We start from the raw sequence: 18,067 nt of genomic DNA, 5'->3' as shown, positions 1-18,067 counted from the left end.
TAAACACACTGGTTTAACCTGGTTCTTCTCCACAGAAGATTCACGATGTTGTTACTGCGGCAAACAGCAAACAGTGCCCCGGTGCACCTAGTTTAACTCTGCAAGTTGGAGTTGGTTATCAGGTGATCTTTATCTGCTGTTTGTGCCTCAAGTGAGGTCAGGCATACTACATGCTATAGGCAATTGTGACATAAGTATTTAGATCCTTAACTTAAGTAAAAGTACTAATACCACACTGTAAAAATACTCTGTTGGTAAGTAAAAGTCCTGCAATGTTACTTAAGTACAATAGCAGTATCAGGAAAATGTAACCTACTTACAGTATTAAAAGTAAAAGTACTCAATGCAGAAACACCTTCACATTTTAGAAACTGGAAACGATCAAAACAGTTCTGTCAATTAACTAAGTGTTTAATGGCTAATCATTTCAGATGTAGATGTAGGCTAATATATATTTGGGTAGTTTAATTTATAATAAAACATCGTATTTTATAAACTACATGTGTTTTGTGTGCACAAATCTTAAATGTTATTTGCAAAGTAACTAACTAAAGCTGTCAGATTAATGTAGTGGGGTCAAAAATACAATATTCCTCTCTGAAATGTAGTGAAGTAGAAAGTGGCATGAAAAGAAAAGACAAGTAAAGTACAAGTACCTCAAATTTCAACTTCAGTACAGTACTTGAGTAAATGTACTTAGGCCTAGTTACATTTGGTGTTCCATCATTAGCTATAGCATTAGGCTACTCAGCACCAATGTGTGTGGCATACTTCCTATTGTAGCCTAAACTAAGACCCGTTTGTAATTTTGGGCTACAAAATTGACTTGACCACCACCACCAACCTGATTGTTTGCCCCGAGTCAGCATTTTATTATTTTATTTTTTTAACAAGCCATAAAGCTGGTACACAATTATGGTGCTCTTTGCACATTGTCCAGCAATAAAAAAAAAAAAACAGTAAACCCTGTCCACTTTAACCTATATAGCTGTTTGAAGGTGTGATTTTTGACCGGGTCACCCAGCTAACAGCAGAGGGAGGACCAACGCCAACTCGCCGTCGCATTTAACAATCCAGCGAGAGCTCTTAACTTTAGACAGAGACAGACTCGACACAGCAGCAGCAGCAGCAGACATGTCTCGTTTAGTCGCCCGTCTCTTCGTTGTAGTTTCTCAGCACGCGAAGGCTAGATCCGCGGTGTTACCGAGGAGGATATTCACCCGTCCTGTATCCACATCTCAAGGTACTGAGAAGACGTTTGATTTCTTAACTGTCACTTCGTTTTTTTTTAGGGGTTTACTTTTTCATCTACATGCTCTCTCTCTCAGGCTGCAGAGTCCTGCAGGTGCACCAAGCTGCAGTTTGCTCACGAAGAACTTAAAATAAGAAACATGCAGCTACAGGTGATTGCTCGTGGAAAAAAAGCTGTGGTTAACAGGAGTGGGTTTCCAATACATTTGGGATTAGTGGAATTTTACTTTAGGAGTTAAGGTTATATATGACTGTTATAAGTGGTACCCCTCCTGCCTTGAGCAATAGCCTAGACCTACTAATGTTGTGGCTTCTATTTTTAAAAGAAAAAGTTTAGGAAATCCTGCCATGGTGCTTTTAATAGTTTCTCGGTTGGTTGCTGTTATTTATGTACTTGATTGATCAGGAGTGGATTAACTGTCCTTCTACCATGTTCAGCGTGCACATTAAAAACTTATATCTGTGTCGTTTTCATTGTTACATCTGCTCTCTGCAGGCCTGCAGTCTCTCACTCGTTACGATGAGAGTACAGACTGGCAAAAGAAACTGACCCCAGAACAGTATGTAGTCACCAGAGAGAAAGGGACGGAGATGGTGAGTACTGCAACCTACTACAGTACATGCACCATGCAGTGATTTGTGTCAAACCCAGGGGTGGTTTGTTCATTAGGGCGATATGGACGACGCACTGCCAAACGGGAAAAGGAAGGAATCACGGCAACAGTCGTTATCAGTGTTCTAATCTAGACGTCTGATCTGCCACTAAATGTCCAATCAGGCTAAAGTCGTGCTTCAAATGACCCCGCCCCTTTTGGGTCGATTTCAATCAGGTTGAAAATCGCCCCAGAAGACTCTCATGTAAAATATCAGAGCTTTCAATACAATCTCTATGAGTTCCGGGAGAGCTTGCACTTACGCACTTTCGTCATACGTAACAAACCAACATTGTCTTAGTCTACCAGACTGACATACATGTTTTCTAATAAACATCAGTTCAGGTGGACTAAACTCATCACTGTGTCAGGCTGTTAGTCCTGTATTCCTGATCCTAAAAGTGTGTGTGTGTGTGTGTGTGTGTGTGTGTGTGTGTGTGTGTGTGTGTACACTCAGCCCTTTAGTGGGATCTACCTTAACCATTCTGAAGTGGGGATGTACCACTGTGTCTGCTGTGAAGTTCCACTTTTCAGGTAACCGTTTGCAGTCTTACTTCCCTACATATAACTATATGATTTTTGATGTTAGATGTTCATTTTTACCAATGATTCACCTAAATGTTTTCTGTATACGGTACAGCCGGCGGTGACTACATCATATCCGTTTCCATCAAAACAGAGCGAAAGCAGACAATGCAGAAAATACATGTTATGCACTTATTTACAAATGAATTAAATGTCAGACTGACCGACATGTGATGTGCATTGTTTTTAGAAGAAAAAAAACAGTTTTTAGAAATGTCTCATGATACATTGTCTCTAGAAGTATATTATTCAACTTTTGTTTTATGAAATCGCATAAATGAAAATCACAGTACAAATCGAATCGGCATCCATGTATCGTGAAAGAATGGAATCGGGGCAAAAGCATATCGTCCCGGCCCTAATGTTTATACAGAAATGTTTTTGCAAATGCTCCTTTAGGAAATGTTCCTTCCTCTCTTGATAGTTCAGAGGCTAAGTATGACTCAGGGACAGGCTGGCCAGCATTTAAAGAGGCCCATGGGACATGGGAGCGGGACGAAAGCCACACCTCCATCATCCGTCGCCCTGACAACAGCCTGGGAAGTGCTGGGACTGAGGTCCTTTGTAAAAATGTGAGTTGTTTTCTGAGCTATGAAGCCAAAGTTCAGTTTGCTTAGTAATGTTGTTCTAGTTAAACCTGCAGTGGGAAGAAAGCAAAAAAACGCCAGAATGTCAAGTAGAGTGAGACCTCCTCCTGCAGCTCTCCTTCTCCTATCTATGTCTGCATGTGTAGAACAGCCAATAGGAACACACTCTCTCTGAAATGACCTCTGATGAGCCAAAGTCTCCCATCACGGCTACATTTTCTAAAGCCTGAAAACAGCCAAGCGGAGGTGCAGAATACTTGTTTACTCTCAGACCCCTTGAATTATAAGATGAAAGGTTATTATGGAACTTTTGCCCAACAACACCAAAAATATACTTCAATGTAGCTTTGTGTGCATTTGTTTTATAAAGTAGTTATGTTGGAATTGTTTGTGTATCCACACTTTGCATTCAGAATTTCATGTATAATTTTCTTCAAATACAGCCATCATTTATGCATTTGTAAATGGTTTAGGACTTTCATGTTTGTGTGTTTGATGCAGTGCGATTCCCACCTGGGTCATGTGTTTGACGATGGACCAGACCCGACAGGTCAGCGGTTCTGTATCAACAGCGTGGCCCTCACGTTTAAACCCAGAAAAAACGACGAAGCTGACAAGGATGAGCAGAACTGATAAACTACTAGGAAAACACAGTTATGTTTTATTTCACACCTGTTGATTTACGGGGCAAATCGAAGGACCACCTAAATGTCAGAGCATTCATTCCATGGTTTTGACCATTTGTCTTAATAATTGAATTCTGAAGGAAGAGGACGTCCTGGAGTTTATTTAAGTGAAAAAGAACTAAGCTCAGTCTCTTGAAACAGTGGATATATGGACTGGAGGGAAGTCTACATAAAGGAACATACCGTACATGATTCACACAAACTCAAACCATCAGGGGTCTCATTTATAAAACTGTGCATAGGATCCTTACTAAAAGTGTACGTACGCCCAAAAACCAAAAATGGCATACGACATCTGTAAGCAATGTTCCCTTTTATAAATCACAGATTACCCACAAGTGTGCGTACATGAATCAGCCTCTTATCCCTGTACACGCCCATTTTTAACCATAAATAGTCAATGCAAAGCACCTCGTGAATGCTGATCAGTATGTTAATGGCACTGGCAGTTGTTCTTTACGCCGAATCATGATGACTGGCAGGGAAAAAGCAAAAAAACTTCTCAGACATTCAGGAATTTCTGCAAATTGAATTATAATTTCGGCCTATTCTCGCAGAGTGTAGGTAAACCTGATCTATAGACTACCTATATTAATAATACCGTCCAAAATGGCAGACATTACGGCACTCAGGGACAGCCATTATTATTATTATTATTATTATTATTATTATTATTATATCCAAACAAGCCTTAGCGATAAAGTTGAAGATTATATATAATATTTATATAAAACACTTAGCGGTCTGCCATTTCCCTCTGGAAACAGCTGGTTGCCCACAGAGTGGCGAGGACCTGTATTTGGACCGGGATGGCACAGTTCCGGCGTGTTGCCCTCTCTACTGGACCCAATTCAGTACATAGATCCAAGAGCACTGCTTTAGGGAATCTAAATCAGCATATTAGCCAGTCATCGTCATGGTCCCTGAAGTCTCTTTCTCTCCTGATTCTTCCATTGGGGGTTAATCCTCCTGCAGTGCCATCATGCAGCATTACGCACTGGGGTCACTGCAGTATTTATATGTTTACAACAATCAGAGTGATTGATAACACCTTGCCAAAATCACATCATGAACTAGTGGTATCCCTCACCCCGAGATACAATTTGAAGACGAAAGAAAGTCTAATAGGCAAACACACTTTTCTTCATGCAGGTTTTGTCACGGACAGTATTAAAGTTAGGACCAATAACGAGGACATTAAGTGTAACAATTGTGCGAGAGCTTAACGGCTGTATTTCCAGACTTTGACATTTGATGATATATGCACAGTATTAAAGACATATATTTAGTTATTTAGGCTACACTGTGCTCTGTCGTTATCTAATGGTAGGATATTTGATGCTATCCAGTATTCCATGGAGTCGGGCCATCTCCTCCTCCTGTGCTCCTAGCGGACAATGTGACGGTGAGACAGCGCCGATTAAATATTAAGAACAAATTTTTATTTAAGATTTGAGTTGGAGGTGTTTATGGAACAATTATCACTCAGTACAAGCGCAAATAACACTGCTGGATTTAATCTTCATGATAACGTGGATGATATGGAGTGAAAAAATGTGCGTGAGACGTCAATACTTGAAAATATTACGAGTAATTGTTATTCCCACATTTCTGCAGTCTGACTTCAGTTCACCACCTCACCATCTGCGTTGCCAATTCCCATTGTCTCCAAAATGTGCGTGCGCATGGGTCAGAGTTTGCGTGGAGGACCGCACAGTCTCCCGTCAAGTTTGTTTTTTATAAATCACAACCTTTGCGTGGGAAGTTGCGTACGCACATTTTCAGCCCTGTTTTGTGCGTACGCCACGTTTATAAATGAGACCCCAGCTCCTTCAATGAAAAACATACTTCCTCAAAACAGGTCACTGTATTAATTGTGTTTTAATATTCACAAATTTTTGTTGAGTTGATAATTTTGTTTTCAAACTGAATGTATGAATGTCTTCATGTCTGAAAAATGTCAAAATACACTGGGCCTGAATTAAGAAGACTTCTTTTTCTGTAGAGATTGCAAAAACACGCAAAGTTATGACATTGCTGCTTCGTGTGTTTTTCAGTCTAGGGCCACATTTACAGATGAAAATGTTTTGTCTGTGTTAGGAAACATGCAAAGTTAAATGATCATTTTTCAATAAATGCACATTTGGTTTGTTACTGTATCTGAATCAGATTAGCTTTAATGGCCAATCAAGTATGAACACATACAGGGAATTTGACTCTGGCCTTTTGTTGCTCTCAAAGTACATACACAGAAATAGAAATAGGGCTAAAAGCAAGGACAACAAAGTAAACAGACATTTGACTACTATGTAGAGATTTAAGTATGCATAAAGAAAGTGTACTTATACATACATGCATACACATATATACATACACACATGTAAACAAACAGCTCTATGGGGATTGTAGACAGGAATACAATAAGGCAATGCAAAAGTGCAAATGGTGCTTGAAAAAATTAAGAATCTTTAATATAACCGGTTGCTTATATATCTGAGGTAGATGGACATGACAGTATATAGAGTGTATACTTTGACAGATATTTACATGTTTAAATTTTGTGTGAATCTATGTTTATGCCTTCCTGACAGCAGAGTTTAAGATTTTAAAGTCAGTATTTAATGAGAATGTATTGCTGCCCCCTTCTGATACCCCCACTGCAGTATGGCCTCATCTCTGCCAGTAAACCAAGTTTTTAAAGTTAATATTTAACTAAAAAGCCATTCCGTTTCACATTGTTTGCCCCCTGCTCTCTGTCTGTTTATGCATTTTTTTCTGTCTGTGTTTGAGTAAAGCAGATTGGGAAGAGTAGACAGCAGACAGATGGGACAGAAAATTCAATACTAAAGGAAGGAAAAAAAACTGAATACAGGAACCTGAGCAACCCCATAAAAGAAGAGGACTGATTCTTGTGTGTATTATTGCAAGTTGTAGGATGGCTGGAGTATGGCGTTGCATGTTGGCAGTGGCGGTGTTGATGTGTGTGTGTCTGTGGGGTTCCACTGAGGCTGTAGGGGGGGCCAAGAGTCGACCGAGACCCCAAAAACGACCTCCCAAGAAGCCAAAGGTCGACCCTATTGACTTGACCCCAGCTGCACAGAACATAGACATACAACAGGTAAAAAAACTGGAGCAAGAGGTACAGTACGGTATACTGTATACACTACTAAATGTGTGTTATTTCTATGTTTGTGCATTACGTGCTGTTTTTTTAAATAATTATTTCTAAGTTAAAGAGTTTTGTTGTTATACCATGTTTGTGATTGGAGCCTCTAAATCAAGCTACAGAACTAGACAGGTAGAGAGTCCAGATGGCATACGGTTTGGGCATAAAGTGGCCATTATAAACTTCCATTTAAAGTTTAATTGTGACAAGGCTGGAAAAGGATTCATGAACAGGCTGCACTGAATAGAGATGATTTGTCATTTTCCGTGGTGGAAAGTAACCAAGTAGCCTACGTTACTCAAATATGGTACAATTTTGAGGTACTTGAGTATTTTCCATTTACTGCTACTTTATACGTCTACTCTACTATAATTCAGAGGGAAATATTGTACTTTACTCCACTCCATTTATTAGATAACTTTAGTTACTTCTCAGACTAATATTTTATATAAAACACATGATAGGCTTATAAAATACAATATATTGTTCAAGATTAAACCAGTGGTTTCCAAGTTTTTTGGGTCCTGATCTCTAACATTACTTTTTATGTAGTATTCTGTATAGTAATATGTCAGTCAAGGGCCATTTTCCTGCAGAACAAGTACTTTTACTTTTGATACTTTAAAGTGACTATATGTAACTTTTTATGATTCTAAAGCTCTGTCATTTTTCATACAACATACAATACAATGGTCTTAATGACCTATAACAGCAAACGAGACTAACAGTGAAAAGAACGGCATTTTTATACAGTTTTTAGTAAGGGATCTGCCCAGGTCCGATTTTACCCGCGAAGTCACAGAATAATTTGCGGCAGGTAGACGGTGCTACAGTAACACATTCTGATGGGTCACAGATTTCTTCTTAACACCGGAAAAGCCAGCGTTAGCGTATGCCAGTGGAGCCAGGTAAAAGGAAGCAGGAGATGTCTTTATATAGACCTAATTGTTTATGTTATTTTAGAAGTTATCCGTTTTAGTTATGGCTGATACTGTGGCAGGACCATCACAGAAAAGAAGGAAATTAAATGAAGAACAACTAAAAGATAATAGGGAAAAGGAAAGTTAAAGACAACGATAAAGTGAGTCACACTCGGTCGGGCTTTCAACAGATGGAGACAATTACGGGATTGTAAATGATTCAAAAACGTCCCCGAATTGGCCCTCAGGTATGTAATATGTCTATTTTATTCATAAAATAACTTTACAATACGCGATGTGGTTGTACGTCAGTAGCCAACATTAAATGACGTCCCCCTTCCATTTAGCCGGACGTCTTCCTTTTACTCCGTGTTTGTGTTGGCTTACTATTGTCTTTTCTCTTGTCCCCCTGTAACGTTACTTGTGTAAAGCGTCCGTGGGTTTCATGAAATGCACTATATTAATCTAAGTTGTTATAATGTTGGTTGCTACAACAATCTCGTATTGCTTTGGCTTGTAACACACAGTGACAGTGATACCCGGTTTAGCTCACGAGAATAAGATAAAGTAAGATAAGATGGACTTTATTAATCCCGCACTGGGGAAATTCCTGTGCTACAGCAGCTCAAAAGAAAAAAGGTAGGCTAAGTTAACGTATGTAACACTTGAAATGCAATGATGCATCTGCAACTTAAGCAAAACATTCATCGCCACTATGTAGACCTCCCTGTAGTGCTAACTCAGTAATATCAAAGGATTTCTGGCTTTGGTAATATACACGGGTTTCCTGTTTACAAACATTACAGGGTGCGTGCACATACCAGGGGCAGAAAACCAGATTGGTGAGCTGGTCCGCTACAGCAACAACTTTAAGTATTGAAGCTTTCCTTATTGTTTGTATATAAGTTAACTGCTGACTCAATAAAACGTGATTTTAGTTGGATCTTTTTGTCTGTCTTTAATTTTGCTGTGATATATATGTATGGCTATAATTATCGTTTTAGGCTAATGTAACAGCCAATGTTAGCAGCAGGGTTACCCCTGAGTGTACCCCTATGGTTGGTTTATGCCTTAAAATAATGGCCAGGATTTCCGGGAAAAGTTACAATATGTGTGTCTCCATTTCAAAACATCACTGCAGGTTGACTGTTTTTTAGCAGCAGAGGTTGATTGTGGGCGAGAGGGTGACAACACTGTCGTGGTTAGCTCGCCGAAACTCTACTGCAGCTGTCTCGGCAACGTTAGCTAATGTCCGCTAGCATACGTACAGGCTAACTATAGCCAGTTAGCTTTGTGTGTAACGTAATAAAAACCCACCCATCTCGTAGGAGCGAAACTTAAGATTTCATTTAATAAAATTATGGTACAAAAGGAGCACTAACGCCACAGGTCTTATGTTGACAACGTGGACGCAGATATAAGAAACTCCGAAGGCAGTCGTAATATTTACCTAGCAGGCTAGGCTAACGCTGTTGCGCTAACGTTAGCAAAACATCTGCGTAGCTTTAGCCAGCAGTCTAAACTTATCTCGAATACTGTACTTTGTATCTGAATATTTCCTCCATCACTGCTCATTTTGATAAATAAATAGAAAAGCACTGTTTCCAAGCAATTATATGCAGCTGCAGTCTGAGAGCAAAACAGACCTTGCACACAGACAGTGTGACTCTGTTTCTCACTTGTTTGCACCATAATGTCTCAATAACACAAATGAATAGGATTGAAAAAATAATCTGTGGAAATCATGACTTGTTACCACAACAAAATAACCAAAAGAGCTGTTATTGCTTTGAGGAGAACATCGGGGAACCAAACATTGTGACGCAAGGACCATTTTGAACACTTGCCATCTATTGACTAATGCAGCAGGTTTTTTTCTCCAAATCTTATATTGTTAAATGTAAAATTATACTAAAACAGATGAGATGTAAATGCAACTTCTGGAGGTTGACCACAACCTCAAACTTCCATCTAAGTACCCATGCTAAAAAGAAAATGATATGTTTTTCCAGAGCCTCAAACATGAAGGTCTGCCTGTTTATGGATTAGTGTGGGGGCTGGCAATGTGGACATGCTTGTGTAATTGTGTCAATATGGGGTTTTAGGCAATAAGGGGGATTTTCAGTGACGTAGAATTTAAGCATAACAAAAGATAATAAAACAGGACATTTGATTCAGAGCAGATGTGTAATTTCCATTAATAGAACAGAGAAAGTTACTAAATATGTAATAAGATTTCATCTGACCCTGGTGAAAATAGGGCAAAAAAAAAAAGTTTACACAATCATTTGATAACATGAAATGTAAAAAAACAATTTTTTACCAGCAGATGTTAGGCCGGCTTCACACTGGCTGTGTGGCGTGAGCATGGCGTTTCTGTTGCGTGGCGGCTGCGTGGATATCTTTTCACACCAGAAACGTGTCTGACGCGGCGCTGCTGCTGCTAGCCTTGTCTGTACACATGTATGTTTCCCATTGATAAAATGCACTCAAGCAGTAGTATACTTCATGTTAAACATAAATATATACTGATTTGATTACAGCAAAGACAACGTCGGCAGTATTGACGGAAAAATAGGCTACAGAATATGTCGTTCTGTATTGACAAGTGCAATATTTGAAAATCAATTATATATATTTTTTTTAAAATTACATTTATATCTGCATTTATGTCAAAACCTAGAGACTTTCAAACATCAAAATGTAATTTATTAATAATATGTATTAGTGTCTAAATGATACACATCTTTTTGTATTCTATTTTGCCTGGAAACGCTTCCAACACGCCGGCGTCGGTCCTATTTTTTTTGCGCCTGAGAGGTGCGCGTCACGGAGGCAGTGTGTAAGCTCTAACCTGTTAACATGGGAGCCGAAATAAAAACGGACATGCCATGCAGCTGACACGCTCACGCCACGCAGCTAGTGTGAAGTCGGCCTTAGGCTTAGGAGATACCGTAAAAAAAACCCAAAAAAAAACTTGCTTATTTTTCCTGTGTCTCTGATGCCTGCTATTGCTTGCATGTGTTGCAGATGGCAGGAACATGGTACCTGCTAAACACTGCCTCCAAATGCTCTTACCTGATGACTCATGGAACCAAGGTGGAGCCTACAGTCATGATTCTCACACATTCCTCTGACACAACACTGTCTGTCAGCACTAAAACACGACAGTAAGTAGCACCATCTACATAAGCACACTGTGCTTACATCTAAACTACATCACTGTAACTCTTCAGAAACTTGACTGATCGGCATAGGGGGCAAAAATGCCACAAATCTTTCTCCTTTTTCATTCTGCACTGACTTCATGTCTCAACCACATGTGTTTGATTATGTGTTTCCTCAAAAACAGGAAGGAGGCAAAACAGTCAAATCCATCAGCTTTGCCTCATCCTTTAAAAAAAACAAAAAACTTTTAGAGTACAATACACAATGAAATGGAACAAGTGTGTCTTGTTTTTGTAGGGCTTGATTTGAGCTTTATAAATCCTTTTTGGCCCACGCAGAGGAAATCAGTTTTTGTTTGTGTCCTTTTCTCATGCAACGTTATAGGTGATAGGTAGTTCAATCTGAGACCTGAGGTCACATTATAAAACAACATATATAAAATATACAGTATATAATATGAAAGTCTATGAGGGTTTTCAAATGTTCTAAAGAAATGGTGGTTAACCATAACGTATCACCAAACACAAACTCTTCTCTCCTCAGTGATCACCAGTGTTGGGAGATATTACAGGTCTATGATCTAACACCGACCACTGGCAAGCTAACACTTAAAGGTCAGCTCCTTCCTTACTAATCATAATTGATATAAACTATATTGTATTGCAGCATCCCTTCATCCTACCATGCTCTCTGTTGTTTCCACCAGGAACTCGTTCTGAGCTGAACACTGAGATAGTGATCGGGGAGACGGACTACAACTCCTATGCTATCATGTACTACCAGAAAATGGGCAAGATCACCATGAAACTCTATGGTGGGTTCCTCAGCCATGACGCCTTGGTTTGGTATTTCAGATCTAAAAGCCAAGTGGTAGTTCTGATCTTATTTTACTCTGGTAAATTAAGACTGGACTGTATGATTTTTTATTTATTTTTTAAAGTGCATTTGTAATGTCATGTTTGTTTCTGTGCTCTGTATGCAGGCAGGTCTGTAGACAATCTGTCAGAGACAATGTTGACCAAGTTTGAGCAGCTTGCTGAAAAACAGGGTTTGGGACTGGCCTACCTCTTCCCCTTCCCCAACTACAGTACGTCCACCTGAAAAATAAAATGAAATAAACTATGTTGGCAACTGCAATGAGAAATGTAAGGTAGCATAATAAGCAACAAGAGCTCAGAATTGGGCTTGAACCGATCTACAGTATTCAGCATTTATCTAAAAGTAGTTTGGAATATATTGTGCTACATTTCAAAATAAGACATTTTTTAAACATATTGCATTAATGACGTAAGATGTAGATGGACACCTGCCTCCTCAGCTGCTTTTAAATAACTGTACTTTTTTTTTCTAGGTCACTGTGGTAATGTGGACAAGGACCATGTAATCAGTAAGTTAAATGTGTAAAAATAAGAAATAGCCAGAATTCTTTGATAGAACTAAAAAGTGTAAGATGTATAAGACTTACAAAAAAGGGACAGAGGTAAATGGAGCAGCTGACACATTTTGCAAATACAGCTTTTTATTTAGTCACAATGACCTGCCGACACGTTTGAAATGCCACTTTCAAACAAGAAAGTTTTTTTGGAAACATCAAATGATATTCAGTTATTTAGCTGTCAGTGTAGCTCACAGGCTTAAGGTACAGTATATGGAGTATTTTTACAGGTCATTGCACACTGCAGTACATTCAGAATGGTGTCCATGCTCTGTAGTGCTCCAGACTTATTTCATGCATTTCATCCTGTTCAGTGTTACAGTACAGTAATTGTATCTGAATTAAGTGATTTGATTATGATCGGTTAATGGCATTGATAAAATTGTGCTGCTGTTGATGAGGCATATTGTGAATTTTATTGCTTTATTATTGATGTTGTACAAGCTATTTGGAGGTAGATAATTTCTTACAATTTTAAATGTAAACATGTGTCATTCAAATGTATAACCAGTGCATTTAATGCCAGTTTATAGGAGTGTGATTTGGGGTAAAGAATTAATGGAAAATCCCTACAAGAACTTGCATTTTTGTAAACACACAGCCAACATGGATCCCTTTTCCTGCCATGCAATGGTATAATTTCATAGTACCTCAACAAAATGTCAAAATGTTGCAGATGTGACAAAATCATTTCAATAAGTTGCTGGTTAAGAAGAGCTTTAAGGAAACCAATGACCTGCTGTTTGCTCCTGCAGGCTGTGCATGTGTTTAGGTTCAGTTATTAAAACTTTGTCAACAACATGTTATCCAAACTCCACTCGCTGATTAAAACAGCATCACAGCTTCTATGTAATTTAATCTCTCATTTTTTGTTATACAGACTGTGTCCCCGCATGCTGAGGAGGCAGAGTTGTGCAACGGACAGATCCAGCCTTGCTGTGTTCGGCAGTTCTCACACGAATAACTGAATATTGCATAATTTAGGTTGTTGAAAGACTGCACCAAGTTCTTAAAATTGTAAAACTGTCAAGTTTCAATGTTGCCAGTTAGAGCTAAATAAAACAAAATGGAACACAATCAAGTTTTTGTCAAATGTTTTCAGTTGGAAAAAAAATTCCACACTGGGCCTTATCTGCCACCAGCTGATTCTGTGCCTGAGACACCATTCTCATGCACGAGTTATTATCATGTTAATTTCATGCCATTGTTTTATACTGAGAATTAACTTTCTCTATGTATGGGTTTTTTTTAGAGAGGGGGGCTGAGGACACAAAGGAGTGGGGGGTGGGAGTTAATGTAGCCCAGATGTAGAGCCCAAAAAGGGTTGAAAGAGTTTGGTTACAAAACTAGGTTACCAAACATGTTTAACACTGCCCCGAGCTCCAGCCGGCACCTCTGTGTTACATAACCAGCCAATTGCAAGCCGGTGCCTGTCTCGTCTCTTATGGAACTCTGATAAGGCCATCAACACATTTTTGCATAGAATTTACAGCTGATCAGCACATTACATATTACACAATGTAGATAATACACAAAACAGTGATGGATTTAGGGGATATTACCAGTATTTACCACATAAAGCAGAGATGCAACATTTAATGTCTAACAAAAGGACAGTTTTTCCAACTCTTCTACTCACTGTCTTTGTTACAAAACTTAAAAAGAGATCTCCCTTAATTTATTAATGTTTCAAAGGTTTATGGAACTATTAAATGAACTGCAAAGAACAATCAAATCACTGTGAGCAACACTGGCAGAGCTTTTTATGAGAAATAGTAAAGAGGTTCTCACTGAGGTGTTCTTAAATATCACAGCCTCAATATATCTGGCAATGCAATTTGCTGCAAGATAATGTCTATTTACTACATTTAGTTTATTATTATTATTATTATTACATCTAGAAATTTCTCATTTACTATCTTATTTCAGGTGGATTATGTTGGCTCATAGAGTTGATTTGAGCCCTATTTCAATGATGCTTAAGTTTAGTTCTTATTGTCTATGTGGTTTGTTTATTTGAAGCTTCCAGGTGCCATATGGTAAAGAAATTTGCACTCTTACAAAACAGTTGTTTTGGTAGTCCAGGCATGCCCGAGCATTTGTGATGGAGGAGGGAGAAAGGGAAGGGTGTTGAAAGAACCCTATTATGTACCCACTCTCCCTTTTTCTTTTCTTTCTTTCCTTATTCTTCCCTCATCACCTCCCCCTCTTGCATCCACACGTGCCAGTTGTGTAACCACAGCGATTTGCATGCCATTGAGTGAAATCCAAAAAGCTTTTGTAAAGCAAAAGATAGCAGTGGGAAGGGGGGAGGAGACAGAAGAAGGGGGAGGTGAGGGGGAGCAGGACTCTGCAGGATATAAGGAGCCTCCACTTGCCTTTTTCTTTAACTCTTCCTGATACTTCACTCACTGCTGGAGAAGACCAGAACACAAAGGAGAAGCCATGAGGAACACACTGCTGAGGATGCTGGCCGCCTTGATGTGTGTGCTGGCTGCCTGTGCCGATGTCACGCCTGTGCAAGACTTCGACCTGCAGAAGGTAAGAGAGAGGCAGAAGTATAACTACTGCAAGACAGATTGACTGTTGATATTCCAAAAATCAACAGGGAAAAGAGAAAGGAAGAGTTATCCGTATCTGTGGTTGGTTGACATGTTTAATGCAATCACTTAATTGAGCAAACCTAACTTTTAAGAATAGTTTTTATTATGGAAGAGAGGAGTTGTGTAATACATTTGCTGCAGTTTACAGGGTTTTTGTTTTGATTGATTCTGTGAGAAGAACATTTATCACCCTTTATTTCCCCTTGTGTCTGTCTTTTTAGATGGCAGGCAAGTGGTACGTGGTTGGCTTTGCCACTAATGCTCCGTGGTTTGTGACCCACAAGGCAACAATGAAGATGGGCACTGCCGTTTTAGTGCCAACTGCTGGAGGAGACATAGACCTCTCTTATGCCAACCTGAAGTAAGTGTTTGCTATGTGATCATTCCTTCAAATCAAAACATCCTGATAATTCTACTGTAGACAAAAAAATGACAAATAAACTGACTTCTTTTGTCTTTCTTTTAGTGCTGATGGTACCTGCTGGAGAATGACTCACCTGGCTAAGAAAACCGACACTCCTGGACGCTTCACCTTCCACAGCCAGGGTGAGTAGAGCGCACACTAACTCACACGTGAGAGACACACAGGCTCAACAGTCTGACCTGTCTATTTCTGCTTTTAACAGTTTGGAACAATGACAACGACATGCGCATTGCTGACGTTCTGTACAATGAGTACACGCTGGTCCACACTATCAAGACAAAGGACGGAGTGTCTGAGGTCCTCAACGAGCTTTACAGTAAGTCTGGATCAGTCACACCACAGCAGCCGGTGCTGTGTCCCTGGGGGAAAGCCATTGTATGTTGAATTAGTCGATTCAGGATTTGGTGAAGGATAAAGCATCTCATTCTGTGTTTGCAGGTCGCACTACTGAGGCCAGTGCTGCCCTGCAGCAGAAGTTCACACAGTTCTCCCTGGAGACTGGCATCCTCGCTGACAACATCGCCATCTTGCCTCAAAATGGTATGTAATTTATACAGAAAACTGAAGACTTTTATATAAATGCATTTGAACTGTTTCTGAACTCTCACTGGCCGCCTTATATGTGTTGTTACAGCGGAGTGTCCTGAGGTCTGAAGAGTCCCCTGCTTCCTTCCATCCTTCACCTCTCGCTCTGTGAAGTGCCAGGCTTTCATCTCACAAGAGTCTTCCTCTCCCCCCTCACTGTAATGTCTGCATCATCACAAAACTACACCTGAGATAAATGCAATTTAAGCATAATCCCTGCTGCCTACCAAAGACCAATCCTGATCCTAGTTCAGGCCTCATTCCCCTCAACTTGCACATTAACTGTAGCTTCAGAGTGGAAAAACAAAGGGCTGATGGTGAAACAAAAGGACGGAATACATTAAACTGTGAAAGCTGCTAGTTTACCTTTTGGACAAGCGCATCTTTTGTAACTGCTGATTTTCTGTTGTAATGCTCCTTTCATATCTTTTGTTCAAAGCCAGTCAAAAATAAACGAATGTTTCAGTGTTCAGAATGATTCCTTTTTGGTAGAAAAACAGCATTAGAAATTCTGTGAACTTCTGAATGTCTGTATCAGGTATCAGTACTGTAAATTAGGCATAGCCTATGTCTCACTGCCCCCTATTGGATGAATAACAGACATCAAACTAAATCCCCAGAAGTAAAGACTGGACAGCTTTTTAAACGTACAAACTGATTATAGGGTTGTTATTATAGTACTAGAACTGGATGATAGCCTAAGCCTTTACACTTCCTGTACAGATGGACTGTAGACCCTCTCACAACAACAATAATAATAATAATAATAATAATAATAATAATAATAATAGTAATAATAGCCTAATTGTGTTGCTCCTGATAGAGCTTGCAAAATCACATCGGTTACGGCTGAAGACTACAAGTTTGAACATGACAAAAATCTGGGTATGTGGCGTTAGAAAGGAGTAAACTTACCAGACACCTGTAGAAGGCCTATGCTCCTCATCTCTAGTTGATGCTAGCTACATTAGCCGCTACTACATAACACACCTGAATCTCCGACCGGGAGTTGCATTGTGGGTAATGTAGGCGCCAGGTTTTGGCAAGGAAGAAGAACGTGTGAAATGAAGAAGACGAGAAGACTGTCGTCGTCGTCATGAGTCTGACATTGAGTGCGAGGCTAAAACAGCAGCTGGTGAACTCAGGAATTCAACAGTGTGTAGATTACTGGAGTCTCATTTGTGTGAGTGACAAATCCAAAGAAATCAAATAGCACAACCTACCAGAGCACATCACAGCAGTTGAATTCTCATAGTTGCCTTCAGGACGTTGCTAAAACGTTATGCTCTACCTGGCTGTAAAACTAATCGTTACTTTATGTGCTTTATCCCCTCCTTTGAATGCCTTGTACTACACAGCCTTCATTCATACCATTTCCAATATTCTTAAAACATACCTTTGCTTGTTTCTTAGTTTTGTGATTAACACTTTTATTTATTTATTATCTTATCTATTGTGTTGGTATCTGTTCATCTGGCTGTGATCTACTGCAAGCAATTAGCCTTACAGGGATAAATAAAGTTGCATTAAATTGCACTGAATGCTGTTAGTGCTGTTTTTCTCGCATGTCTGAAAGAAGCTGCACTATCTGACCACAAGGGGGAAGCCAATGACCTGTCTCAGACAGACCTTTTAAGCCAATAACAATAACATCATGTCAATAAAGCTAAAGGTATGAGCCTGAAAAAGTGAGCAGTCCATAAAATACAAATTTAAAAATGTCTGCTTCCAAGGGGTTTATGAGGGCAAGAGATAGATAGATAGATAGATAGATAGATAGATAGATAGATAGATAGATAGATAGATAGATAGATATTGTAATTTCTCTCAGCATGTGATATATGGAGCAAGGGCTGACATTAAGTTCAGGCAGTTTAGCTAAAAATGCTTTATAAAGTGACCTATTACATGTTGTGTCATGGTGTTAAATTCCTTCTGACTCAGTGTCATTCTTTTTTTTCACTTCACCCTTATTAACTCATTTCAATCTGCAGCATCTGAAGA

The 18,067-nt window shown here is 39.3% G+C and overlaps 3 protein-coding genes across 4 annotated transcripts; all 3 read left to right on the top strand.

The window, feature by feature from the left end:
* The first annotated feature begins 917 nt into the window (after positions 1-917).
* Positions 918-7,701, top strand: msrb2 (methionine sulfoxide reductase B2). Its single transcript, XM_078280889.1, has 5 exons — positions 918-1,243; positions 1,748-1,845; positions 2,362-2,438; positions 2,914-3,061; positions 3,578-7,701. The coding sequence occupies exons 1-5, from the start codon at positions 1,135-1,137 to the stop codon at positions 3,707-3,709; spliced, it is 564 nt and encodes a 187-aa protein (XP_078137015.1). The 5' UTR covers positions 918-1,134; the 3' UTR covers positions 3,710-7,701.
* Positions 7,702-7,815: 114 nt separating this feature from the next.
* On the top strand, positions 7,816-13,522 carry c8g (complement component 8, gamma polypeptide). 2 transcript variants are annotated; one of them, XM_078280890.1, is made up of 7 exons: positions 7,816-8,096; positions 10,879-11,018; positions 11,560-11,630; positions 11,723-11,830; positions 11,999-12,103; positions 12,368-12,403; positions 13,332-13,522. In XM_078280890.1, the coding sequence occupies exons 1-7, from the start codon at positions 8,064-8,066 to the stop codon at positions 13,349-13,351; spliced, it is 513 nt and encodes a 170-aa protein (XP_078137016.1). In that variant the 5' UTR covers positions 7,816-8,063; the 3' UTR covers positions 13,352-13,522. The 2 variants fall into 2 exon arrangements, with proteins under 2 accessions (XP_078137016.1, XP_078137017.1); XM_078280891.1 differs by lacking the exon at positions 7,816-8,096 and adding an exon at positions 8,634-8,721.
* Positions 13,523-14,821: 1,299 nt separating this feature from the next.
* ptgdsb.1 (prostaglandin D2 synthase b, tandem duplicate 1) lies at positions 14,822-16,538 on the top strand. Its single transcript, XM_078280943.1, has 6 exons — positions 14,822-14,992; positions 15,276-15,415; positions 15,521-15,600; positions 15,681-15,794; positions 15,917-16,018; positions 16,113-16,538. Exons 1-6 carry the CDS (start codon positions 14,897-14,899, stop codon positions 16,130-16,132), a joined length of 552 nt encoding a protein of 183 aa, XP_078137069.1. The 5' UTR covers positions 14,822-14,896; the 3' UTR covers positions 16,133-16,538.
* The last annotated feature ends 1,529 nt before the right edge of the window (positions 16,539-18,067 follow it).

The sequence above is a fragment of the Sander vitreus genome, chromosome 22, assembly GCF_031162955.1.
Source record: "Sander vitreus isolate 19-12246 chromosome 22, sanVit1, whole genome shotgun sequence".
NCBI classification, from domain to species: domain Eukaryota; kingdom Metazoa; phylum Chordata; class Actinopteri; order Perciformes; family Percidae; genus Sander; species Sander vitreus.
Note: the sequence above shows the minus strand (reverse complement) of the source record. Positions and strands in the feature narration are given on the sequence as shown.

Coding starts and splice junctions, on each gene's coding strand:
- msrb2 (XM_078280889.1), top strand. CDS start 1,135: ATGTCTCGTTTAGTCGCCCGTCTCTTCGTTGTAGTTTCTCAGCACGCG. Junction 1,244..1,747: donor TCCTGTATCCACATCTCAAG/GTACTGAGAAGA, acceptor TGCTCTCTGCAG/GCCTGCAGTCTCTCACTCGT. Junction 2,439..2,913: donor TGTGAAGTTCCACTTTTCAG/GTAACCGTTTGC, acceptor CTCTCTTGATAG/TTCAGAGGCTAAGTATGACT.
- c8g (XM_078280890.1), top strand. CDS start 8,064: ATGATTCAAAAACGTCCCCGAATTGGCCCTCAG. Junction 12,104..12,367: donor CTTCCCCTTCCCCAACTACA/GTACGTCCACCT, acceptor TTTTTTTTCTAG/GTCACTGTGGTAATGTGGAC. Junction 12,404..13,331: donor GGACAAGGACCATGTAATCA/GTAAGTTAAATG, acceptor TTTGTTATACAG/ACTGTGTCCCCGCATGCTGA.
- ptgdsb.1 (XM_078280943.1), top strand. CDS start 14,897: ATGAGGAACACACTGCTGAGGATGCTGGCCGCCTTGATGTGTGTGCTG. Junction 14,993..15,275: donor AAGACTTCGACCTGCAGAAG/GTAAGAGAGAGG, acceptor CTGTCTTTTTAG/ATGGCAGGCAAGTGGTACGT. Junction 16,019..16,112: donor CGCCATCTTGCCTCAAAATG/GTATGTAATTTA, acceptor GTGTTGTTACAG/CGGAGTGTCCTGAGGTCTGA.